The sequence below is a fragment of the Pollicipes pollicipes genome, unplaced genomic scaffold, assembly GCF_011947565.3.
Source record: "Pollicipes pollicipes isolate AB1234 unplaced genomic scaffold, Ppol_2.1 Scaffold_7231;HRSCAF=8579_pilon_pilon_pilon, whole genome shotgun sequence".
NCBI classification, from domain to species: domain Eukaryota; kingdom Metazoa; phylum Arthropoda; class Thecostraca; order Pollicipedomorpha; family Pollicipedidae; genus Pollicipes; species Pollicipes pollicipes.
Genome location: NW_023597034.1, coordinates 15,401,495 through 15,428,325, shown reverse-complemented (window position 1 = coordinate 15,428,325; position 26,831 = coordinate 15,401,495). Strand labels below are relative to the sequence as shown.

Below are 26,831 nucleotides of genomic sequence, written 5' to 3'. Positions count from 1 at the left end.
TCAAAATAAACCCGGCCTTCTCAATCAGCTGTGCATGGCAAGGACTTGACCCTAAACCACTATTCTCAAGAACATTCGATCGAATTAAACATATTGGTTTTCAAGGTGCATTTCAAGAACTGATGTTCCACAGCTTTATCAATTGTTGAGCAATTAGGGGAGGGGGCACTTTCCTGCTTTTTCGCCCGTGTCAGCAGGAGTGTAGGCACATGCAACGGACGGAATTCGCCTTGGACGAAGTCAGTCATTTTCAGCCTAGTGGGGGGCTCGGATATGGCGTTTCCATTGGGATCCGTAGGCCTGATTTGCTCTGGTGGCTTGACTAACGCAATACTGCGCTGCAATTAGTGGCCTCGGGAGGCAATGCATCTAGAGAACGGGTGTGGTGGTTTTTACCTATGGTTTCATACCAGAGGATTGACTACTACTAGTGCAAGTCTGCCTGTGCGTTATTTGTTGTATTGCTTCACCCGAAGTATCAGCAGCAGCGTCCGGAGGTACTGGTATTTGGATGGGGATGTGGATTCGTGGCAGAACGGAAGCCAGCGCGCCACACACGCAGTATCCTAGACCATTCTGATAGAAGTGCATCAAGATCACGCTGGCAATATATTGGGGACCAACTCACACAAAAATAACTGGAACAGGATACCGCACTGGCAGAGGCGACTGGTAAAGCGTCAAAAGACTATCCCTTTTGTCCAAATTTGTCCTTAGTTCTACGGTTTGGAACGGACAAAGACAACACTGTTGGCCCATAACTCTACATAGGATTCACGGCCATGTGTGCAGCACGACTCTTACCCAATAATGGTGACGACCCAGCTGGGTCCAGACCGTGGTTGCGGTAGCAATCGACAGGGACCGGGCTCAGCCGCCGGTGCATGGACGTGCTGAGAGGTCCGTCCCATGTGCTGCACTGCCTTGCAGATGGCGTCATCAAATGTCTAGTAACAGCGTTGGTGCTCGTTGTCTCACGGTGTATGGCAATGACGCACAGAAAAAAAACTGATAGAATCGAAAACATCCTAAACTTAGCTGCCAGTGCGATTTTTGGCCGACAAAGATTTGACCACGTGCCTGACCTGCGTGGGACACGTCGATGGATGTCGTCTCAACACATGGCAGAGTTTCAAGTGGTTACCGTGACGCATAAGATGATGCTGCACAGCGAGCCTGCTGTGCTGAGGGACCTGTTTGTGTTAGGCCGTGACGCACATGTGCAACCCATTCGGCAGGATACACTCCTACACTTCCCTAGACTGAGAATCGAGGCCGGTAGAAGACGTCATGGGTAACAGTGCGCGAGCACTGTATGATGCACTGCCAGCAAAACATCACACAACTAACACAGCAGTGCTTTGAACGCGCGGTGGGAGTGCACCTGTTGAGCGTTCATGCTATTAGCAGCCGATAAATGGGTGTCTGCGCGTTATATGTTTTGCATCTGCATATTCTATCCCCTGTACTTTTGACACGAGGCTGTCACAGCCACGCTGCATTGTGGATAGCCTTATGGAAGTAATACGTTCGTGCATACCCACATGCATATAGGGACGGTTACAATATCATTTCAAACACGCTCTCACGTGTAGGATCGCGTTCACAGCGTTGGAAAATGTGAAGATATCCGTGACAAGTTTTCGGGGTGAGTTGGGTACAATATCATTCGATAAAGTACGCACAGATGCATCATTTGGACCAACTGTAACGGGGCTCTGACTACACTGAAGCTGGAATGATGCTGTTTTTGTGACACCTTAAACTTGACAGCACCATCCCATTATCAGTATTTTTTTAAAGATTTGATCCGAACCCTTTGAACGGATGGATTTCTGAGATCAGAGCTAACGCTAAGCAGTTTTTTGTGTGAGCCCTGACCCCTGCCATCCGCTCGCCCTATTCCGGGCACGACAGAACTTGGTGGCGAAAGTCTAACGTGCCACAAAGCTCGGCAACGGTCCACCCTGCCCTCTGACGTCAACTGACTTTTAGCGCGAACCGCTGCCACCCGGCCTAAGTCATACCTGTCGAGGGCAAATAGCGAGAGCCCAAAGCGACTCGAACCCATCCCGCCACGAGTGGGTGGATCGGAAGGCAGACGCCTCTAACCAACTGAACTAACCGGGACGGATATATATTATATATATATATATATAATATATATATATATAGATATATATATATATATAGTTTGTATAATTTGTCCTGTGGAAAGACTTTTCAATCGTGCATCAACCACAAATTCAAGGACATGATACTAACCATTGGAATACGAGACACATTTCGGTTGCTGGGCGCGCACATCCTTTGCAAACGGCTGGACTAAGCTGAACGCGGGGAACAATGGCGACTCTGCATGAGTCATGTGGTTGCAGGTGAAAACAAACTATGGCAAAGTAAGCGCAACCCTAGTGTCTAAGGGTCATTTATCATGCAGGAGTGATCAGGTGATTTTGAGAGAGCGGCGCAACTGCCTAGGATTGGCCACCAGTTTTGTACCGTCATATCGCGTAAAAGGGCATATCTGGGATGCAATTGTCAGTCGATTACACCGTAGTAGGCTATATAGAATTTGTGTATTTGCAGTGTTTCGGTGCCTAACACTTAGAATACAGAGATATCTTGGGGTTGAATTTGCGCTTCAGTGATATACACAATGGGCTCTCCACCAACACAACTCGGAAGATTCTGTTGCCCTTGATTAGATACCAACAACATCGTGCCGCTAGATTTTAACGACTCTGCTCTTATTCAGACATGCGTACTCTCGCTGGCCATGGTTCCACTCCAATAATTCATCATGTAGCTCCGATCTCAGGTGAGCGGCGAAACTATTGTTTCCCGACGGCGGCAACGATTATTTACTTGACGAGTCTACTACTGGGGAGCGGGACGGGGAGGCCGCTCGGCCAAGATCGATAGCTCCCCCGGTCGACGGCTGGGCAGCCGACCGCCGGAAGAGCTGGGAAGAGCGCGCGGCGCCTGGCGCCGCTGACTCCCCAGACACTTGCAAAAAGCCGGCCGGTTGCGTCCACTGCGGTCTTTGATGTCGGGGCTGAGAGTGGGCCGTACGGATCATCGGGGACGGCGCGGCTGACGTGGGGCCGTCCGTCAGTTGCCGGGCCAGATGGCTAGCTGATAAACACGTGAGCGAGCGTGCGAGGCTATTAAATCCGAGTGACGGTGCTGTTCCCGACGGTTGGCACGGCTGTCATGGCGGCGCAGTCCAGCCCGGAACATTGCCACCTCGAGCTCGGGCGTGTGCAGTGTGCAGTGTGCACTGCGCCGCGCCGCACTCACCTCACCCTTGACGAGCTGCGGGAGCTCACCGCTGCTGCAAGCTCCCAGCCCCAGGCGACGCCGTCTGGAAGCCGGCCCGCCGCAGGCAGATAGCTAACTCATCTGTATGCCCATATGTATTCATATGCCTGCAACGAGTCCGGCGTGCCTGCGGGAACTGCTGAGGACGGAGTTTTAAGGTGTTTCTGGAAGGGAAATGGTCGGCGAGAAAACCATGTCCAGAACACACGATGGCGTTCACTGCTGCAACCCCTCCCAGCCAGCCACTTCTCTTTCTGGCTCTTTCCTGAGTGAGAAGACAGGGAGTGAGAAAAGGAGACAGAGAGGGAGAGAGAGAGAGAGAGAGAGAGAGAGAGAGAGAGAGAGAGAGAGAGAGAGAGAGAGAGAGAGAAGAGAGAGAGAGAGAGAGAGAGAGAGAGAGAGATAGAGAGAGAGAGAGAGAGAGAGAGAAGAGAGAGAGGAGAGAGAGAGAGAGAGAGAGAGAGAGAAGAGGAGAGAGAGAGAGAGAGAGAGAGAGAGAAGAAGAGAGAGAGAGAGAGAGAGGCGGACAGAGAGATGATATTTATAATATGCAATTTGGGCGCATATCCTATGAAATATATCCGATAATAACAACACTGTTTGCTTCGGGGCGCGCCAGCAGTGTTCGTTCGTCATCATCATCATTCTCTTCTGTACCTCTTTCACTTTCACCGAGTGTGGTTGGTGACAGTGAGCTGTGATCCAGCCGCGCTGGGCCCGTCTCCGTGGGTTTACGCCTCGTCTCGCCGGACCATTACACAGAGCGCACAGATGGCTGGAATTACCGTCCACATTGCGGCCCACTGCATAACGCCCCGGTCACTTATCTGAGCCAGCCGGACCGTGAAATCCAAAGCCTTGTTCTGGCTTGAAGCAGCCCGAGACATCCTAATAAACCGGAATCGTAACGCCGCCAACTACTCAGCACAGCTCGAGTGTTGAAGCTGCAGCTGGAGACTGTAGGTTGTTTTGGGGCGCCACCCAGGAGGCTCGGGTTCATGTAACAGACGAACGCAGGATGAAGAGGAGCGTCGACTGAACGACAAGTCAGATGAGATCCGAGATCAACAGCTTAGGGACTTACTTGAGTTGCCATAATGACTTGCATTGCACTTGCGCCGTCAAATGTGTAATATTGCTCAAGCCTTTGCCTTTTGAAGGCCAGTCCCGGTCACGTTGTTTCACGCTGTATAAAACAATATTACTTTCTCCGTAACGAGACGATATTACTTGCCTCTGTAATGAGACCAGTAATCAGACAGCTGGTGCGCCAGGGACGCTTTGGGGTTTGTTGGGTTCTCGCACCCAGATCCAGCAATGTTGTAGTATCACACGCACGCGATACTAGCGGCATCTTCGTCATCCTATGTCAGAGGGAAAGGATGCAGAAGCGGAAGTGCGTAGCCTTGGGGTTCGCACCCAAGAGGAACAAATTTTGCTTGGTACGACCATACAGGTGCAATATAAGCTGTCCAAGTCCATGTAGGGTTCGTCTTATATCTCGCGTTGCCATTGTATATCAGGTCATGTATTTTGAGTGAGATGCGTCTTGGGGATGCGAGTTGAAGTTTCTTGTTTATAAAATCCAAAACGGTCTTCAGATCCGGATTCTAGGCACTGGGCTCTCGAGCGTAGGTAGCTGCGTGTCTCGACTTTCTAGGTGTAGCAGAGGCGACAGACGACGCCAAGGCTCTCAGGTTCTCAGCGCGGTGTCATATATTTCAACACTCGAAAGCATGCACGGCTATCAAATCCGCCAGCAGCCACCACGACGCAACAATAGCATAGTTGCCCGCACGACCAAAACTGCGTCGTTAATGAATTGGGCTAACAAAATAGTTCTTTTAGAGTTCAATGCGTACAGGTTGCATCACACTCTGTCAACGCATTTGGCATCATTCCTGTTTGCCAGTATATGTCCTTTCTGTCGTATGCAGTATCAGTTATCGTTGCCATACACTGCTTGGTTCAAATCAATGCAAGTGTCTACCCGGTACCTGTATGTATTGTCTTACTACGAAAATCGACTGGTTTGAGGGAAGCATTAAGTACCTAAATACTTAATGATATATTATCAGCAGCAACCTATTCTAATAGTAGATAGAAGTCTAGCGGTAATCTGATGATCAATAGTTAAATGATATATTTGAAATAAAACCATTGCTGTTAGTTAACTGCGTAAAAGTTGTGAGTGTGAAGTAATGTATAATGATAGATGCAGCATATTCGTCTTAACCTAGCCCCTGACAATCATCTGATCTGCAATACCATTGGTAACTGCGGACAGTTTAAAAAATACTCAAGGGACTGACGTAGGGATGTATCCCAGATGGAGCTCAAGCGACTGACGTAGGGATGTAGCCAAGATGGAGCAAAGGGGAACGTAGCGCCGTAGGCCAGGAGGATCCCACTAAGTACCGCGCGACTTCGCAGTAAAAAGGTCCTAGTTCGTAGGTTTTCGCAGGATATTTTACGTCTGGCCACCGTGAGGAATATTTTGGCTACGCGCCTGACGAAATGGTGCTGAAGATTTCGCGAACGATGTGTCTTTAAAATTTCACGGCGCGCTGGAAAAATCCTCACCAGGTCACAAATCTCTCCCACCTACGGCTGGGAGAGATTTGTCGGCTACGGCTTTTCAACCCGTAATTCACATGAAAATATGCAACTTAAAATGCTCTTTGTTTTTAAGTCCCATCACGTTTTAATTCAACTGCGTTTTTGTAACATGGCCACTGACGTAACCTGGAGAGACCTAATTTCATTCATTTTTCCTTCTTTCCAAGCTCATAAACATTCTCATTCCAGTTCGTGAGTTATGCCATGTGCACCAACCCTACCGAGACGCTAAGAGGCGGCGCCACCAGAGGGACAAGGAGGAACACGTTCTTCCCATTTGTCAAGGGAAGTATACCCCCTAGTGGCTATGCTTGCATCTCTCCCCTGTCTATTCTTCTCAATGTGAGGCACAACGCGCGGAAGCCGACCCCTGAAGTCGTCAAACTCGATCGTCTTGTGATGACACTGTCCGCCAGTTCAGCCACAGCTGAATACAGGCTTAGCATGCGACAGGGGCTGAAAGCTTGCTTTGCTTGATGTTGACGCAGAGGCGGATCGACGCAGCAGCAGTGTTGTTAAGTGCTCGCCTTTGCCTGAGTCAAACTGATCCAATTCATGCCGCAATCGCTTTGGCCGGTCTGAACCTGACAAGTCGAAAGAACGTCTTGGCTTCGCTTAGCACTGCACTGCAAACGGTGGTGATGCAGGCTGGAAGGAGCATTTGTACTCTGTAGTCCTCAAGCAGGTCATCGGTGGGATGTTTCATCAACAGTACAATAAATGGCCAGATTTTCTTCCTGTTATTATTTTTCTATCCGCAAACAAAACAGCTTTTGGAATGGAGCGTCCAAATCATCATGTTGCTGTGGGATACAGATATCTTAAAGTTCACCCCGCAAAACTTTCGCCACTGTACATAAACACGCTGAAACAACGCTATATGAAACAGCCAGCTGGTCTAGATAGTATAAGTTGCGTTAAGAAGAAGCTACGACACTGTGCGATCCGCCGGCATGGAGCAACGCATCTCTGCGCATATTGGAGGGCGAAGGGATGACAGCCATTTGGATTATTTTTTCCAGTCAGCGCCTGAAGAACCAATGCTATTTTTCCAGAAACCTGTGCGTCTCAGCCCCTGCCCCTGTCTCTGGCTCCCGCGCTCCACGCCTTGCGGTGATGTAACTTAGGACACACGAGTAATTTGCATTGCAATGTCCATTTACGAGAACGCGAGCTATTAAACAATGAATCATTTCTTTTTATTCAAGTGTCGCGATGATTTTACGACCCTCGTCCCCTTCCCTGAAAATTGGTGGCGTCGCCCCTGCTTGCATGTATTATCTTAGTTCATACGTCAACTGGCTGCAGGGCAATATTACATAGTAATCTGATTAATAGATGACTTTATCAAAAGGTCCATTGAAAAGTTGACTCAAAATCCATTGAATTGAAAAGTCCATTGAATCCATTGAAAAGCTGACTCAAAATCCATTGGATTGAAAAGTCCATTGAATCCATTGAAAAGTAGACTCAGTGGTGGGGCATAATGCCCCTTATTAAATATGTGCATGCGCCTGATCACTTCAGCAACGAAAGTGTCATTTCGTGGCACAGTAATGCTACAAGGATTATACTCAGTATGCACCTCAAAGTCACGTAGATGCTTTTGGGCACAACGCATCTGTAGTTGAGCCTGCTGATAGTATGGGTTGGTTTCCTGCAAGGTGGGCCAGCCATTTTCATCCACACATAGGGGGGTGCATCCTGGCTTTGCAATACATTTGCTTTTACGAATTTAGAAAGGGTATTTCACCCCAATAACTCGGTCATTGCAAATGCCATCAGGGGATGCTGCCAGATATGGCTCTGTCTTCCTCACAAGGATGAAGTGAATCGAACCTTGCGCTCCAGCGTGCATTCCTTAAAGTCCACCCGGTCCCTGCCCTGTTTTTTTTTTTTAATGGAACAGGCTTCTTCTGCAGGACATGAAATCAAGAATAGCAATCGAGGAAATCATGTTTACGACCCACTGTTCAGGGAGAGCACGCAAAGATGATAATGATCGCTTCTAATCCAGGCGTGTTTGCCTGTCCTTCTAGCCTACTACACATTGCTAGTTTTTTCTTTCTTCTCTGAAGAGAAGTCTGCTAACTGGATCTGCAGTCCCTGTCCCTTTACTGCACTGCTTCCCCTGCGGCGGGGGCCTGGCACCATGCCCCTCGCTTTGGACGGCTTTCAAAGCCCGTTGGGTCATCAGGAGCCAAAACTCGTCCCTTTCATTTACGATGCCGCTGTTGGGCAGCTAAGTGCATTACTTTTCTAGTATCTACTCACGACTTTCAGTGAAGCGGTGCAACACACACAAGTTAACTGCAACATGTTTGCTTACTTCATGTGTGCCATGCCCTCCGGTACATTCACGCCTGGCGTAGGCAATGTTGTTTTCATGTATCTGTATTCCAACATTACATAGCACACTTCTTTTCGTCGCAGCATAAACCGCACCCTTGAGCACCAAGCCAGCATAAACATCGCTCTTGCTGGCTTTGTCAATTTCCTTAGCCGGCTTATAGATGTACAGTGCAGTTCGAGGTATGCTCAGTGATGAAGTTGCTGCGAGGCACCCCAGAATTCACAGATGTAAATTCCAGATCAGCAGGCCACTGCACAGAGTCTTCATCAGCATCTTGAGCTTCCTCTGGACAGTGTTGAGGGGTCTTCTTGAGCCCCACCAGCCTGTAAGGGTGCACAGCTTTGTAACGTTTCTAACTCTAACAAGCACAACTCATGTCGTGTCTTTTATCCATCCGAAAGGAAGTGTTCCACATTTGCATGGGGTATTAACCCGAAATAGCTATCTTGAAGATCATTTGGTCCATTGCACAGCCCTGCCCTTGTTACCACCTAAACTCCCCTGGTTTCTAAGCTACACGTTCGCGAAAATGTGCGGATTATTTCGGGGAGGCTTTTTCAAGGTCACCCAGGCATCCATGACGTCACCATGACGCCATTTAAATTCTGTCATTGCAGTAGCTCCGCGGCGATCAACGCCAATATTGTGACATTCGTGAGCACGATTTCCAAATATAGCAGCAGTCAACTGACACTCAATCATTGTCGTGCAAGGTACGATAACCTAATCACACAATGCCGTATTGAGGAGCATATTTCCGAAGCAGTAAAGCTGTGTTGTCTAGAGCAGTCTTTTACACTTTTGTAATATATATTGTATCAAGTGAACTTATTTCATTACATCCTGATGACTGCTACAATATGTTTAGATGTGGAACATCGCCTTTACGAGCTTACTTTTTTGTTTTTCTTGCACGATAGTGCACCAGGTTTTACTGATATCGAAACCAAGCTTCACTTTGGAAGAAGGACTGAAGAAATATTACAGAAATGTTTGTTTGCTGGGGCTTTAGGGCGCACGGGATGCAGTGGTCATTTGGTGCTGTTTCGGAAATGCATGCTTCGCATTGCTTGCATTGCACTTTTTTGCACACATATGCCACTTAATTTCTAGTCTTATCATTCTACTCACATGAGTAGCAGCTACTCAAGTGCAGCTGCTGCACTTGATACTCAAATAAAATCATCAGCTCACCATGCCACCAGGTCCGTTTTGCGACCTCACGTCGGTGCCTTTACACTTGCCAATGCTCTCTTCATCTCTGCAACAGGAATGGCTTTCCAGGATAAAGGGTTTAGATAATTTCAAAACCAGATATCAATGTATATGTATGTCTATATATATATATATATATATATATATATATATATATATATATATATATATATATATATGTATAGACATACATCTACATCATCAACTATAAGTTGTTGACCCATTTTTGCTTACATGACACAAATCAGGTTGAAGGATGAAAAGGGAAGTTTTGAGACCAGATACATGATAAAAATGCTATCTTTTGTTTCTGACTTACAAACAAGAGTACAATTCATCCTACTCCTCGTGAAGTATACCAGTGTATCCAGTGTTCCGGTGTATCCAAGATTTTCAACTAGCATATGGTCTTTGTACCGACTGGCAGCAGTCTCACCAATGATGCCAGAAAGTTACACTCAGCTGGTTGGATTGCCTGACCACATGCGGCCACTAGTACCATCAAAGTCAGCTTTTGGTTCAGATTCCATTTTTTGTTGTTGTAAATCACCAAAACCATGCCACATGCAAACATGTCAACTTTTGTGTCTGACTTCCAATATGCGTATAAGATGGTAACTACCACCAAAATTGTGCTGTTATTATTCCCAAAGAAACACCAAATTTGGTATTAACAGAAGTTTCAAATCCTCCACTCTAAACAAGTTGCATATTGCCCCTTTTCTACTTCCACGTTTTGTCTTGTTCTTTAGCTGTAGCATCACACATTCGAACACCGCAATAATAGAAGCACCACCGAGCATACACCTGTTCTGACCAGAATCTTACAAAGTTTTACAACACTAAATTTCTGAAAAAGGTTTTGGGGACTTTATTCTAGTTAATGATTGCGTTCACCGCTGTAACCATTCCCGCACTGTACCTACGCTTTAAAACTCTGACAAAGGGTTGGCCTTGACATGAGCCGCACAAAATATGGGTACTTCACGGCGGCACCTCATCATGTTTTTATGACAGTATCTTGGTCCGTATTCTCAGGAACGAAAACAGCAAATAAGGTTGACAAAAATTTCGGTGTTTGAATTTGTCGGAGTCAGAAAAATCGGAAATAAGTATTTCCTATTCCCTCTAAAAAAACGTAACGGGGTGTTTTTGAAGCGTCTCATCCCCTTGAGCTCCGCATTAATGCCATGTAGGTATGTAACTTAATTTAAAGTGCGTACTTTTCTGTACGCTACAAAGAACTAGGCCTAGCTAGACAATTTTTTGTGTGCATGATGCACGATGAACCAGTTAACATTTTGACAACCATAGCAGGTCTAGCTAACCGTAAACAAGCCGACATTTGTACTAAGACAAAGGACACCCATGTTTAAGGTCAGCATTTAGGTTGGAACTCATGACCATACAGGTTCTACCCTCACATGGCATATTACATACCTTCAGCATCCAGGATAATAAACGCAGTTAGCTTAATATCGCGTAATATTGCCTCGTTTTATCGCGTGGCCTCGTCGCTGACGAAGTTGGAGTTTCCTGCTTATATGCAACTCAAACCAGCAGGTTGATGGACATCGATGCAATAACATGGAGCTGCCTTGCGTGTGGTAAGCGAAGTTTAGTACGTTCAGACATAAACCTTACCGAGCTCGATGCCTGCCAACGTTGGACATATACCTTGGAACACATACGATGGCTTCCTCATCACCATTTAGATCCCGTGATAGACTTTTTACAGCATGTATGCGCACAAAATCGCTTCCCAGCTCCCAATTGAAAGAAAATGGTGGTGGCCGCTGCGAGGCGAAATGAAATGAAATGAAATCGTTTCGAGATGTTTCGCCCTTCCGAGAGCACTCCGGTCCTACAAAGATCCCAAAATGCGTGAAGTGCAATTTTTCAGGGTACATTTTCTAGGTGACTTTTTAAGACAGTACCGAATTTCAGGTCAGAGTATTGTTTGGTGAATAACGCTAAACACTTCTGAGCTAGGATTTTGTCGCCTCCGAAGCAGTCCAAGTGGAGCTGTGACGTGAATTCAGCGGGAGAATTTGGAACATCTGGAAAATCCGCGCCGGATTCTTCCGTACAGTTTACATCGCGCGCAAAGCAGCCAGGTGGCAACTGGGCAGGGAGTGGCAGTCTGGCATAGAACGTTCGTGACACAGCGTTGTTTGGCACGAAACTGAACTCCTCGCGATCGTGTCTGGCACAAAGACCGAGGGCTTCCCTCGAACTGGTAAGAAACTAGATGGGTCGTGGGTACGGAAGCCAAGCAATGAGCTCTGCTTAGCATGCACTTCCGAGTCGACTGTCACACACGCAAAGCGTGTTACGTAAATTATCAAGCAAGTAATTAATAATAAATAGGTGTGGCGTATAAAATCGGCTGCATCGTTTGCGGTGCAATCAACATAGAAGCTTTTCTCGACTTCTTCCGCGCACACGCGAGGTGATCTCGTTAACCATCTCTTAAAAGTGAGCCGGCACAGTATGATGTGTAGGCTGCGTGCAAGTTTACGGGTCTCTTTGACATAACTGTAGCGAAAGCACGAATACTGGGGCGATTTTCAACCGTCGAGCACACACTCACAGTACACGCACAGTACGATCCTCTCTGGCTTACTTTGACATTGCCCAGGAAAATGCATTCATTTGTGTACGCTCGTCAACGCGATGCAAGCATCATCGCTGTCATCGCTTCAGCGCACTTCATGCATACTGGCTGCACCGCCTTGTGTCTCTCACTGCGCCTCCTTGTGTCTCTCACTGCACAGTCTTGTATCTCTCATTGCGCCGTCTTGTGTTTCCTACTTGCGCCCGTCTTGTGTCTCTCGTTGCGCCGTCTTGTGTCTCCCACTGGGCCGTCTTGTGTCTCTCATTGCGCCGTATTGTGTCTCCCCACTTGCGCCGTCTTGTGTCTCTCATTGCGCCGTATTGTGCCTCCCACTGCGCCGTCTTGTGTGTCTCACTGCGCCTTCACTGCGCGTATGTGTCTCCCACTGCGCCGTCTTGTGTCTCTCATTGCGCCGTATTGTGTCTCCCACTGCGCCGTCTTGTGTCTCTCATTGCGTCGTATTGTGTCTCCCACCCGCGCCATCTTGTGTCTCGTATTGCGCCGTTTTGTGTCTGCTCGTGCCGCTCGACCCTTGCTAGGCGACGGTTTTGACGCTGGCCACCAGGATCACTGCAAAACGCAGGCACTTGTATCTGAAAGAGCTTTGTTGAGCCTTAGCGTGCGCCATCTTGGCAACCGTCCAGGTCGGCTCCCAACGATGTGCCTGCTGGTCACTAAATAGACAGATGCCAAAATGATGCAGCTGGATCAACGCTGTTTCGACACGAAAAAGGCCGCCCACTTTTTTAGTTGCGTGAGTCAGCTTAAAAGCAGAGATCGGGCGCAGCAGAAATCGCTGGAGTGTAGTCTTCTCTTGGTCAGCTTCCACGCATCCCCGTTCAGAAAGCGTCCCATATTCCTACATCATTTATGAAACATGCAGTTATTAGCTAATCTCGTAATTGTTGCGCCCTGCGCGGCTCTAGGCTGGCCCTTGATCATGGTCTCAGTGCACCCGTGCGATGCCACCCCGGTCATGTCGTGCGCCGCACTGTTCCGGCCGCGTCCAGCACGAGGGCTATGACGTCACTGGCGGGCGCCGCCATGTTTAATCGGCTGCTCAACAGCCAGACCTCGTCAGACAAGCGTGGTTTTGCTGCCAAACACGACCCGATAAGCACGGCGAGCTGTGGCGGACAGCACCGACCTGTTCGGTGCACATGCGGTGCACTCGTGCATCGCGATACCAGCAACAGCACGCCATAGGCGAGGCCACCCGCAGCGCGCGGCCAGAGACGGAACCACACGCTCGAACCCGTCAGCGGCCGGCGAAAGTGACGGGGCGTGCGGTTCAACCTGGACCTCATGAGGCCCGACCCGCGGCCCCTGGACCTCATGAGTCCCGCCCGACCCGCGCTCCGTCGACGCTCGGTTTCAGGGACGAACGTACGGCGTGGACCGGAGCTCGCGCTGAACCACTCCGGCGTGGAGTGGAGCTCGCGCTGAACCACTCCGGCGTGGAGTGGAGTTCGCGCTCAACCAGCCCGGCGTGGAGCGGAGTTTGCGCCGAACCAGCCCGTGCATGACGTCGTTTTTTAGCGGGCGGTGTGCGAACGTGGCACTGCCGACCAGAGGCGGCGGCGCTAGACTCCCCCCCGAGGAAGCGAGCAAATCTGTGGGTCTACTTAACAGATCTGAGACCCAGCTTTCCCAGCTCTTATCCGAAAGTGGTTTCTCAGATTCCGTGCGCTTTTTCAAAAGGACTTTTTCTGTAAACATTACTGAATAAAACCTCCTCTTAGCTTGGTGGGGAGGGCTCCAGTCTTTCTAGTCGGGCCTCCTCTTCGGCTGATGGGGCTTTTTGTCTTTTATTGGTCCCCATGCCTCAGATGTCTTTCGGAATATCTAGGACGCCTTGTCGATCAAAAGGGCCTGATGCTGACAATGTTTACCGTAGAGTTCCAACGGACGCTATTGACTGCTGCTTTTCTTCTTTTTGAATCGGAGTAATGTCTCGCATAAGTCATCACGGGTGCCCTGTCGGCGTAAGGCCCCCCCAGAAATTTTAAGGGGCCAAAAGATATCTCTCTTTGGCAAATGCGAGGGTATGGCTACCCCTGCTCCTGACACTGATTCTCTCTGGGCGGGGCCGAGCGCCGCTGTCCAGAGTTCCACCCTAGGGGTTTAGAGCTACACGTACTGCGACGAAAATAGTCCTCAGGTGACGAAGCTCCGTAATGCGGAGATAAAATGCGCTTAACGATTTCAGCTTTGTTCGGAAAAATCGGAGTTGCCGCACAGCTCCGTTTCGACGTCACTGAACACGCTGATACGAGATTACAGTGGCTGCGGACCTACGTAAGCCGATGTCAAAATGTCAGGCGGCAGGGTTTTAGCGTCTGTGGGAACAGCTGCACCACGTCTTCGTTGGCTCCTGCGCAGCGTTGTAAGGATCAGTGCAGTCGGAAATTTTCACCACCCGGGCAAGGGCGCAAGCACTTTGTTCTCAGATCCCTCTTGATATAAAACACCGTAACCACCACAGCACGAAAACAAGGCTCCGATAATCGTAGCCAGCGGCCGCTCAGCTGAACAGTCCTCCGTGATGTCACCCAGCGATGTGCTGGCATGCGTCCGCCACCTTTAAGTAGGTGGCACGACGGACAACTGAGTGTTTTCATGTTGAACATCTATTTAGAAGCATGGCCCTGTTGCGCCCCCCCCCCCCCCCTTCCTCCGCGGTCCTTCCAGGGGTGGGGGCGATAGTCATGCTCCGAAGACGACAGGGCTTTTCCCTCATGCTTTGTTTCGCGGCACTGGGCGACCACCGCAGCATTGAATACGTGCCGGGCTATCTGCGGCTTGAGCTTCAAGTCTCGTCGCCAGCGCCGGCCGCACAGCCTCCAAAATGTTGCTGGATGGGGCGCGCGGTCGGCCCGAATAAATTTATAGACCCGATGATGGTGCGTGAGTGGTTCAGCATGCCCCCAGAACCCGCGAGGACGGATGTGATTTGACGCTGCACCTACGGTGGCACATCACACCTCTGATCGATAATTGCAAGCCGTCGTGCGGGCCGTATGCCGGATTGCTTATAGCGCTATTCTTTGCACAACGGCGCACTATCGCATCGCAATGTTCGTATGAACGATCGCTACAGGAAACGATGATCTTTCGTTAACATGATATGAGAACGCGAGGCTTTCAATTCCTGTTTTTTTGCGGTACGAAGAATTGAAAGTCATGTTGAGTTAGCGACCCTCGATATACCGTAAGGTGCCGGCTAGGCGATGCTATAACGTTAAATAACGATTATATTGAGGGTACTCGATATTTCGCGCTCATTTTTAAGCCAGATCGTGAACACACGGAAGGAAAACCAAACCCAAACCAAAAGGATGTATTTGGCGATAATTTTCATATTTCGTTTACCGCTCATGCGCACTGAGCTACTCAATGAGTAGACCCTGCACTGAACTTGAAGGCGGATCCTACGCATCCAGGACTTATACATGTAGAAGTGCTGTAAACTTCACCTGCTGGACATTTTCTCGCACAGTAGAACAAGACCTTTGGTAAATTAGCATGCACTCTGACAACCAAAGTAAACAATGGGCCTGAAGTCTCCCCAAACAGCTAATATCTTGTACTTCATTACAATCACTGCAAGTGCCGTGCTTCACGGTCAGGCCACGTGGCCACGTGGCCAAGCGGTAGTTATTCCCCGTGGAGCTCACAACGGCTTGACCGCACAGCTCAATAAATACATAGACAATCGCCACTCAACAGTGCTGTTCACAACTTGATAATAGCGGTTACGGAAAACGCCCTACAAACGTGCAATTACCAGATAGCCTCACCAAAACGTGCGCGAAACATAAAATCTAGTAGTAAAACGTGTTGCAATATGAAACACGAACACGTCAGCCGGTGGCAAGTGACAACCGACAAGCCTGGCAAAGTCGCGGCCAGTCATCGCGGCGTAGTGTTCGTGTTTAACGTCTGACTACAACGTCTATTAGCGCCACACCCTGTACTGGTCCGGCGATCTGGGCTTTGGGCTTGATCCTTAGTAGTCGACTGCCTCTAGGTCTTGTCGGTCACGGTAACAGATGTGCCAGCCTCCTGCAGCTGGCGTGTCAGGCTGTGGATGTCCCTGATGCAGGGCGGCGACATGGCCGGCGCCGTGGCGCCCGCCGTCGGCGAGCTCTTGCTGCTGTCGCGGGCACGCTCCTCGGCCGATCGCTGCCGCACCAGCGACGGGTTCGGGATGCTGCGCACGCCCTGGCTCTTGGGCCGCTGTGGCAGCGGCAGCACCGGGAACACAGGCCGAGCGGCGGCCGGTGCGCTGGCCGGCGCCGGGCGCGCCAAGCCGGCCAGCGGCGGCACAGCGCTGCTGTAGCGCAGACCGAGCGTGGCCGTCTCGATGTGCAGCGGCGAGGAGACAGAGCGGCCGGCCGCCGCGCCCGACGCCTGAGCCGATACGGGCGCCGGCGCCACGAACGAGCCGCCGCTGCTGGCGGAGGACGAGGGCGGTTTGGAGGTCGGCGGCGGAGTCGTGCGAGGGGAAGGGGTAGCCCCGCCGTTTCCCTTGTGCTCTTTTGGCTTTCCATCGGCTCCCCTTTGTGCTAGAGATGTCAGGCTTCTCTGCGTAAGGGATTCCACGATTGACATGATTTTGTTGCTGCACTGGGGCTTCTTCGCACCCGAGATCAGGAAAATCGTCTCTGGGTCCTTGGAGCCGGAACTGATTGATGATAGACTTGTGGTAGCAGGAGGCGGACGGTAGAGACTAGTAACAGACTTCGCCTGAGAGGTGATCGCTTTGTATGGTTTGCCACCGTTCGTCTTGGGGCGAGAGCCTGCGGGATTGCACGTGTTTAGTGCTGTTGTGTTGCTTGATTGCGACGCCTGAGGACCCTGGCCCCGATAGGATGAAGACAGAAGCGTGTTTGTTCCGTGAGTGACTGTCTTTGAGAGCTTCCCTGGGTCTTGCTTGGCTCGGATCATGTAGATAGGAAATGTCTGGACTGAACAGTCGACCTTTGTAACCGGAAGCTTCAACTTCGTTGAGGCGTCTGCATTCACGGACCTGCTTGGTGATTCTGTGACGCCGCATGGGGGCCCCGATTCCCTGGCTTCCTCTAGAGCACCATCTTTGCCGTCGAGCTTCCCCTGGCAATGCTTCTTTGTCTCAACCTGCCCACGCATGGTACCCTGTTCTTTTTGCCCGACTTTTTCTCTCAGCAGGTTGTGCTCTTGCTGTTTCTCCGTTTGAGTCTTGGGTTGAAGGGTGTTCTCCTTCCGACAGGTTTGGTCTACCAGGATGCCGTCTCGGGGTGCCGACTTGGACTCTCTCTGCACCGGCAGTTTCATGTTGGGGATGGCCGTGGCCGGAATGCAGCTCTGTCCTTTAAAAGGTTCTCTGTTACGAGCGACAACAGCAGTCTTGGCCTCATCGTCAGCTGGTTTCATGTGTGGTACAGTTGAGGGGGTTTTCGGCTTCTTATCGCCATTTTGCTCGGAACTGCTGCCAATTGAACGGGCTTTCTGCTTCACATCAACGTGAACGGTTGGCGGAACTGTTGTGGTTTTGGACGCGCCGTCGGGTTTCTGTGCCAGCACCACCGTTGCGACTTTGGGTTCGGCGTTCAGTGTGTGAACGGGAACAAGAGTTTTGGGTGCATCAGCCTCAATGGGGCCGTGGGTCTGGGACTTCGGCTTGTTGGTCGTCGTTTGATTAACTGATAGCTTTCTCATTTTGCTGGGTAACGATGCAGAATCGATCGGCTTGCTTCCAGGCCGCTTTCCTGGTGCCACACCGGCAGAACCCCGACTGGTCCCCATGCTGGATACAGCGACCGAAACATCTGGCCTGTCACTTCTCTTCGACTGAACTATGCTGCACGCAATGCTGGATGCTCTCTGCTTGGCGCCGGCTTTCGGATTTGACGCCCTGCTGCGTGAACTCGAAATGCCACGACTTCGGTCATTCGCCACGATGGGCGATGGATGACTGCGCGATCTCGTGGTATGACCTGCAGTAGCCTTAGGAACAGTGTCCTCCGAACTCGGTGCCGTCGCCGACGTGCGGCACGGATCCAGCCGTCTGATTTTCGCAGAAGGATCTGCTGCCGACTCCAGGTCACTTGCCGCACGTTTTGGGGCAAGCTCCGTGATTTTCAACCGGAATGCTAGTTTCATGGGGGCTTCCTGAGAACCAAACGGATAGGACGTTACCACAGTGGCTATGGTCGGCTTATGCAAGCAGTGCTGCTGAGACCAGAAGTCTACATTGCCATGCGCTTAAGACATAATATCAAATTAAAATATTCTAAAATCGTGCACAGTGAAGTCATCAGCTCACCCCGGTCCAGTTCACGATGTAGGCGACATCGAGCAGCGTGACATCAAGCGGTAGCACCTTCCTGCCGTGGATCAGCTCTATCTGCGGACGGCGAGTAACGGTCATTTCGGTGCCGCGCCACCGCCCGCCGCAATCGGGACAGATCACCGTCGCCTCCGCCGGACGTCCAGTTTTATGGCCGTAATCCTGACTGAAGGCCTACAGCTGCAGTGCAGCGACAGTAGATAAGGGTTTGCAGACGGCGAACAAGGCTGAAGTATTTCAGAGCTAGAAATACACCACCATCTTCCGAACACATATGCTATCGAGAAACCCGTTGCCGAATGCAAGCATCCCTTTCTATCGCGGTTATCTTTACTGTTTCGGGAGATTTATACCCACGTTAAGAAAAGACGCGCAGCAATGTGGTGTTCATATTTTTCCACTTGCCTGCAGCCGTTCGGAGAAGCGGTATTTTTGGTACAGGAACTTCCTAAGCACGTTGAGGGGCAGGCTGGCCGGACAGCGTAAGAACCTTACAGGCACAATGTCCTCCGGACTGAAATGACACGGACAAGCATCCAAGGTCAACCAGATTGCCGGTGCACGAGCGAAGCAGAGTCCGTGATAATCCGGCTGTGCCCGACATACGTGTTAATAAATAACTGAAAAATACGTTTTCCTGACGATCACGAGCGTCTGTCAACGATAGGACACATGCATGGACAATTACTACTTCTAATGTCGAAGCGTTCTACAGAGTATAATTACGACCGTCTAGGGTAATGATTGCAAGGTGCAGGTTTGTTTTTCTCACCTTTGGGGTGCGTACTGTATCCGTACCCCGATGGAATCATCATGACTGTAAAATCGCACCGCACCTTCCTCCCAGGCTCCCTTCGAGGCCAATGGAAGATCAGTGTCTGCAACGAGGTCATTGGTCAACGTGGCTGTGATTCTTACGAAAACAATGAAGGAAGTTCCATTAAGAGACGCCTACACGGCTGACAATGAAGAGGGCAAAGATAGAGACCCGTGCAATACCACCGGTTTAACCAATTTGGCCAATTAGAAAGCTAAAACTTCCTTAAATCATTGTAAAAAAAATGCGTATCACGATAAAGGCGAAGTATCTAGCTGCAGCCAGCAGCGATGGTGGTATGCCTTTAAATCTGGTGCTGACAGCATATCAGCCATGATGCCCACCGGCGTCGAGTTTATCCAGGTAGAACTGCCGCCGTCGTCTCATCTCATCTCGGTAGAGCCCAGGCACGGTTTTGTACACGATGCTCTGAAGGGTCGTGTCAGGCCTGAAGCGGAAAAGGCCTTCGTTCGATAGACCGACCAGAATGGGGGGGTGGAGACGTAGTGATACGGTCATGTCGCAACGACCCTGTTCAGTAAACACCACACTTACGGCAGGATCGGGCAGCGCCACATTCCCACACGATGCCCACCACATCGGTATTGGCGGACGCATGAATCGGGTAACAACCCTCATTTTAGCGGCATTGTTTTTACTCTGCATGGCCAGCTCAAAAAGCTGGCCACAAAAATCCCGAGAATGCTTCGCGATTGATCGACCACTTTTAAGTTGATGGATCTACATATACCACAGAACCCCTGGATTAAGTGGGGCGGACCGACGTGAACCACCTACGAACGCTGGTGAAAGTCGATCGCGTCAGTGTGTAGCCGACGAACGCCAGCGACTACTGACCATCGCCCCTTCCCCGCCGTGCCTCCGTTCGACAGACCGAGCGTTGACCGCAGCACGCCGGTGACGGCAGGCTCACCTCAGGCTGGTTGCGCCCTTGGTCCTGTGAATCAGCACGTCGCAGGTCGCCGCTGGACAGCACCTAGTGGTCCGCAGGTGGCGCAGAATACACGAACGACAAACTGAAATGGGCCGCGTCATTCCGCAAGGCTGTGTTATGCCGCACAATGCACCGAATGCACAAAAAATCTGGCTAACGGTGTCACGTATGGGGGCACTGGCCCCGGATGCAAATTACGAGTTGGCAAGGGAGGACTGTAGGGCACAGAAATAGGGCCGCAGGTTCATATTCAGTCAACTGGGTTCGAGCCTCGCAGCCTGTAGATGATCTCCCGAACCCATAGCGCTGAGCTCCCCTCTCCTTCCTCCACATTGGCGGCCGAGCACTCAACTGGACATGACTCGCTTGCAGCCTCAGGCATGCCTATCAAAAATGCAAGAAATCTGGGCACAAATGGAACAATGTGGAATATGACTATGCCTTGTGTAAGACAATGGATGCCGATTTAGCCGCTCTTTTCCCGTGTAACTCACAGCTAACAAAACCCAATATAAACACCAAAATAAAACACAATGCTGGTATTTCAGTCCTTTCCAAATGGCAACTAAAAGTGACCCAAATCTGGCAGAAATCAGCCTCTGGGTGCGCGAATGTAACCATGCTTGAACGTTTCTAGCGTCCAGTTCTGTTTTGGTGCCATCACATATAACCAAAACACAAAAATGGTCCAATCCGCTCAAGTTGCTGGGATCTGGACCCCACCGGCCCTAACAGCGGTTACGCCGCCCATGCTTGGATTACGTGCTCGCTCCCGCCCTTACCGAATTTGTGGAACTCGGCTTCTGCATAGAAAACTTTTTGGGCCCATTTTCGACGCAACTTTACGGACGCTAAGTTCAGTTTAAGACTACTGGGGACGCGGTATGCGGGATGCCACCCTGCGGCATCGCTCCTAATGTGAGCACAGAAAAAAAATCAAGCATAGTTTTTCTGCCTTATTACAGATAATATGTGTGCTTGGCCATGTGTGCATGGCAGCTTGCAGTGGTCCATGTTCTCATATGATAGCGATCAAACGTCAGGGCAACCACCACCGCCCATTAATGGCACATAACGTGCCACATTAGTGCGGGCCTGCTGGTGATCAGTGTAGTCCCGAGTGTGTATCTCACGTGTCCATCACATTAATTTATCTGAGGACAGGGATGAAGTGTTTGGGCGCACACAACTGCCTATTAGATGTCTGCAACCTTCACATAAATGCTGTCATGCGGGTGGTCGGTGTAGCAATGAGCAACATCTGGTTCGAACAGGGTAGCGCCTCTTCTCCCCAAACTTACACGTGTGCAGACACTCGGCAATGGTGGTAGCGTCGACGTAGTAACCGCCGCAAAGGGTGCACACCAGATGGGGAGCCAGCTGGGCAACGGTGACCCTCGTCCTGGCGCCGTCCGAGGGCATCTTCGAGATGCCTGCCTGCGTGAGCGCGGGTCAGTTAAAGGTGGTGTGCGTGCGCCGGCCGCTTGCGCACGCCGTTGGCATGGCGGCCTGAATGCAATGTGTGCTGCTAGTTGAAGGGAATGTTCCACATTTCAAGAAAGTTAAGCAAGCATCATATATGATGAAATATGCTCGCTTATAACTATGAGTATGCTTTTAAGGGGAAAAGAGTGTTCGAGACAACACAATTTCATCGGCAAACATCAGACATGACGAAATAAGCTCGCTTATAACTATGAGTATGCTTTTAAGGGGAAAAGAGTGTTCGAGACCACACAATTTCACCGTTTAGTACATATGCTCCTCAATGCATGATTGTTTGATTACGTCATCGTACCTTGCACAAATCTGACTGAGAGCCAATTAACGGCCGTCATATCTGGTTCCCAAGATCTCACGAACGCCAGATATGAACGACTCGACAATGGTATTCGTCTTGTCATTGATCACATGGTTGATGGCATAAAATGATTTGGATGACGCCATAAGATGGCGTCATGAATGCCTTGATGGCCTTGGAAAAGTCTCCCTGAAATAATCTGCACATCTTCGCAGGCGTGTAGCTCAGAAGCTAGAAGGCTTTAGATATTAAGGACGGGACTATGAGCCGCGCCGAATGATCTTCAAGATGGCTATTACAGTCCAAAACCCCCAAACCCAAAACCCCAAAACCAAAAAGGGAGTGTACTAACGTGGGACACTCCCTTTGAATCCGCTAGTGTTGCCCGTAGCGTGCTGGCCGCGGGCGTGGTTTTGTGACTGACTGGCCGCATCTGAGTCTGTCTCTAGTTTGTCTGACTCTGCTGTTATTCTACGGCCAAATCTGAACATATTGCGTCAATTGGCCGTGTCCTCTGATCACGTTAGAGAAGCGCCATGTCGCCTGTGGAACATGGTCGGTGAAAGTGTGGGAATACCCGAGGACGTGGCGTCGTGCGGTCGTTGAACTCCCTGGCAGAAGAAGCTACTGACATGCCGAGCAGTCCAGCTTCACCACGGGATGGGAGTGGCAGGTCAAGGGGCGCTGTCAACGTGTTAGCAGCAGCAGCGGCAACCGAGCGCTATCGTCAGCTCGCACAATATCATCAACACCCAGAGAAAGCACTGACAGATCACACACTGTCTTCGTTACCCGACAGCTACCCGACGAAGCGGCACTGCCGGGCGGTGCCGGTAGTGCTGGTTCTGCTGCACCAGCCGGCCGCGGCCCACCGCTCCGTGACGTTCACCGCTAGCCCACCGCTGCCTCCAGCCCGCTCCGTTATCCGCCGCCACGTGCGCCGCCACGTGTGTCGCCGGCAGACGGGGCGTCATGTGCGCCACCAAATGCCAAATTGGAAACTGCGCCACAGATGCTGCTACGCGCCGACCATATGCGCCGTACACGCCGCCAGTGGGATATCTGCAGCCTCGTCTAAAAGTAGATAGTAGTTCGGGTGGAAGAACCCAGATCTCTTCAGAAAGCCTTTTTAGCTTACCCTTTTGGGAAGTCTGCAGCACAATGACCAATGGTGGGATTCAAAGTAAACAACATGCACTGACAGCCTTCTTGATTGGCGTTGCCTGGACTAGTCAAACTGTGTCACCAACCGATGCGTGGCTTGTTTCTAAATCTTGATATCTTCCACATTGCTCACATTTAAGCGAGTTTTATTAACGCGGCATGGACCAGATGAGTCGAAAGTAACAATGAGGGTGTAGGGTCTAACTGATACAATCCTCATCGTTTCTGCGGGCCTTATTCACTTCATGAAAAATGCCTGGTCTCTTTAACTCCAATGATGCAGAAGGCTTTTGAGTGGCATGGAAAGGTCTTTCGAGAGGTGTCGCCATAGTGGAACACCTATTTCGTGAGATTTAACTGCTGCCATTTTTAATACTGGCACATAATCATCCTCCTGTTATAACCTGAAAATTATTCGGCGCATTTTGAGCAGTTATAAAAATATAATGCTTCAAGACATTTTGTACGATCCACGGGATGAACAGGAAAAGGGCACTGTTTGTTTTTCATATTGACTCCGTTGAGGGTACAGCAAAATGCACCGAAACATGCCTAATTCAAACCGAAAGCACACAGATAAATCTTCCGGTAAAAAGAAGACGACAACATAATTTGCCGTTTACCTCGTCAGTCCCATTTTCAGAATAACTATTTCACTAAAAGGCTGGCATATTTCCTTCCTTTAAACAGATTGGGTCAATGCATTATGAAGAGAGTAGTCATCCGTATTGGCATAATATATTTGTGTCTGTCGGGGAATGAAGCGACATACCATCCTCGAAATGTGGAGTAGTAAAAAAGTGAATGAATCCAGTCGCAGCACGCGTTTACTCTACGCCAGGGCTGGCCATTTGATTACTTGACACAGTACATTTGTTTGGTGGGGGCCTGAAGCAACATGTCATCAGTGAAATGTGGAGCTGCAGAAGTGAATTTTGCAGAAGAGCGCGTTTATTCTGCGTGAGAACTGCCCGCATGAGATGTAACTCGTGTAAGTTCTCGGCCCCAGCATGTGGTTGCGCTGGTGAAAGCTGAAAATGATTAAAAAACGTATGATTTATTATATTGGGCTGTGATATTGACAACGCCAAAAGTCTCGGCTCTGGGCATCTGAAGACATTGACGGAGGCCGCAATCATAATATAATAAGTGCAGTTTAGGGATTGTTCCAGAAAAACAAAATGTCAAAAAACAAAACAGAGGGAAATCTTAATTTGTGTACTTTGCATCAGTAGGCGACGTTGCAATGGATTCGTGCTCGGTGTAGAACTGTGAAGCTGTAAACGTGCTTGGTTACGCATCAAACAAAAAGTTAGCCGACGCTGTGACCTCGGGAAATGCAACCATTCTGATCAATCATGTGTCTTCGTCATCATATAGATAAACAGCTCAGCATTCGAAATGGAGCAGCCAACGGCGCAAAAGCCGTTGGTCGCGAAAGCGCAAAAAAATGACGATTTATCTCTTTCGACCACGGACGTTTGGAGCCGAGCAATGTATAAACGAGATTGGTGAAACTAGCGCAGTGAGATCCTGGTTCCTCGTCATCCGGCAAGTCGCAAGATTTTGATCCCTGTGCGGCATTTGGAAGTCTCCAGGCTCAGACACCACCCCATGTTTGAAATGGGTAGCAAATTGAAATGAAAGCTCTCGCCTACTGGCGATTGGCGATAATGGCTCTGGCGATTCAATATTTAATCGCCTCCAGGGTCTGAGCATGAGGAGGTGCTTTGTGATGTGCATTAAATGTGCTTCATTGGGTGCTTCACGTCCGGACGAAAAGTTTGCCCAGATACAACCGCTATATGAAGCTTATCATCGAGGAGGTGTTTGCGAAGTCCAACCTCTCCAAATGGCTGCGTTCCACTGAACACCTGTTCGAAGTTGTTCAGAGGCTACATGGTAATAATCATGTTGTCACTGCTCTATCACTCTTTTGGTTACTCCTCTTGATTCTTCGCTCGTTCCGCATTGACGCCCTTGGGCACTCACGGTGAAGTACCCCGCCAAGCACGTACGCCGAGTATATTACAGCGTCATCGCATCTGAGGCCAACGAAAAGACCGCCGTCGCAACTGGCGTTAATGTTTCATGATACCAAATAACTATTCCTGACGGGACGACTAAGCCACTTGTCAACCAGATCGACCGGATTGAAGATCTTCACAAGCTAAACTGACGTTCGTCCAGGTGTCGCCAGAATGGAGAGCCACCAACCTGGGAGTAGCAACGCTTGTGCACTTTTCTCCAGACGCGAGAAAACCTGCATTTAGGTACAGGTCGGGTACAATTTTTGGGTGGTTCAGGAGGACGGAACACCTCCCAACGTTCATCAATGCGAGGATACCACTGAACTAGCCAAGCTTCGCGGACATTACCGGGCAAAATCCGTTGAACAGAATCGCCATAAGAACAAAGTTGCTACGCGCTGAACCCGATGAGTAATCATTCCACCTGCAGCTGGCTCCTTGTGAAGAACGGTATGTGTACACTTCTTTATGCTCCATCTCTTAACGCTAGCTCAGAAACCAGTGACGGCGAGATAAGGACGATAATCGAGACGAGGTACACGATCGCGCTTCGTTGCACCCAAAGTAGAACAGAAAGGGCCCGATTCATCACTTGACAGGAAGCCCAATAAGGCGTTTGGAAGCCCTCCGACTGCTGCGTAACTCTTCGCTGCTCACATTTTAAAAACCAGCCCCAAATGTGTTACGGGATGCCCCGCTCCCAGGCTCCGACCGCCAGACCGAGCGTACTCCTCGACTCGTGCCGCCGCCATCTTGTCGTAGTCTGCTGCTGATAAAACGCGCGCCTAGAGAAAGCAAATTACGGCGCAACAAGAGCAGGCTGAAGCATGCAAAGACCACAGTAACATACCTTGGACATTGCGCTCGGTGATGACACTCGGTTTCGGGTCGAGGACAGGCTTTTTGCGTCTTGATCTTGATTTCTCCTAAGAGCCGACGGCCACCCGCCGCACCAACACACGGGCCCTCACACTGCGCCGGCCGTGCCGCGGCGTCGGTCACGTGACTCAAGTTCCCGGATGTGGCGCGGGGCCGGGAGGCGGGCGCGCGCCGCCCGGCAACCAGTGGCGAACATCGGTTCAAATGATCTGAAATCCCGCTGGAAGTGAGCACGCTGAATAAAATGGGTGATGACTGGATCGCTGAGTGTACCCGCAATGCTAGAAGTCGGTTTTTAATTGCACAGAGCCAGCAAGGTCCGGCAATCCTACGTCATCGTAAAAGCTGGCCATCTGCGATGTAGGGGAGAGTACGTAGAGTTATATCGGTTTTTACCCTGAGCTTCCTCCTGCTGAAACTTCTAAGGATAGGGCTCTAAAATCACTAAAACTGCAGTCAGCTATATCCTTCAGCTTCGTGTGCAGCGGCAAAGTTTTGGAGAACACGTCCTGTTTTTTCTCTGGTAAATGACTTAGGTGTGACCCCCTTATAAATCAGGCAACCCGCTCCAAACCGGGGTGAGTTGTATTACATAGTGGAAAAGCTGTACTTGTGTGTTTTTATCACCGAGAAAGTTGCATCGCAAGCAAGCCAAATGCCTTACGATGTGTAGACCAAGTGCGCCCGTCTGCGCTATTTTGTGATTCGTCGTGATTGCGATATGAC

The 26,831-nt window shown here is 50.1% G+C and overlaps 1 protein-coding gene across 2 annotated transcripts; it reads right to left on the bottom strand.

The window, feature by feature from the left end:
- Nucleotides 1-15,481: 15,481 nt before the first annotated feature.
- Nucleotides 15,482-26,184, bottom strand: LOC119110474 (polycomb group protein Psc). Of its 2 annotated transcripts, none has more exons than XM_037234309.1 (8): nucleotides 26,077-26,184; nucleotides 21,533-21,668; nucleotides 20,211-20,313; nucleotides 19,621-19,724; nucleotides 19,232-19,337; nucleotides 18,865-18,973; nucleotides 18,436-18,516; nucleotides 15,482-18,281 (listed from the first exon to the last, which is right to left on the bottom strand). In XM_037234309.1, the coding sequence occupies exons 1-8, from the start codon at nucleotides 26,083-26,085 to the stop codon at nucleotides 16,155-16,157; spliced, it is 2,775 nt and encodes a 924-aa protein (XP_037090204.1). In that variant the 5' UTR covers nucleotides 26,086-26,184; the 3' UTR covers nucleotides 15,482-16,154. The 2 variants fall into 2 exon arrangements, with proteins under 2 accessions (XP_037090204.1, XP_037090205.1); XM_037234310.1 differs by having other exon boundaries at nucleotides 21,533-21,664.
- Nucleotides 26,185-26,831: the final 647 nt, after the last annotated feature.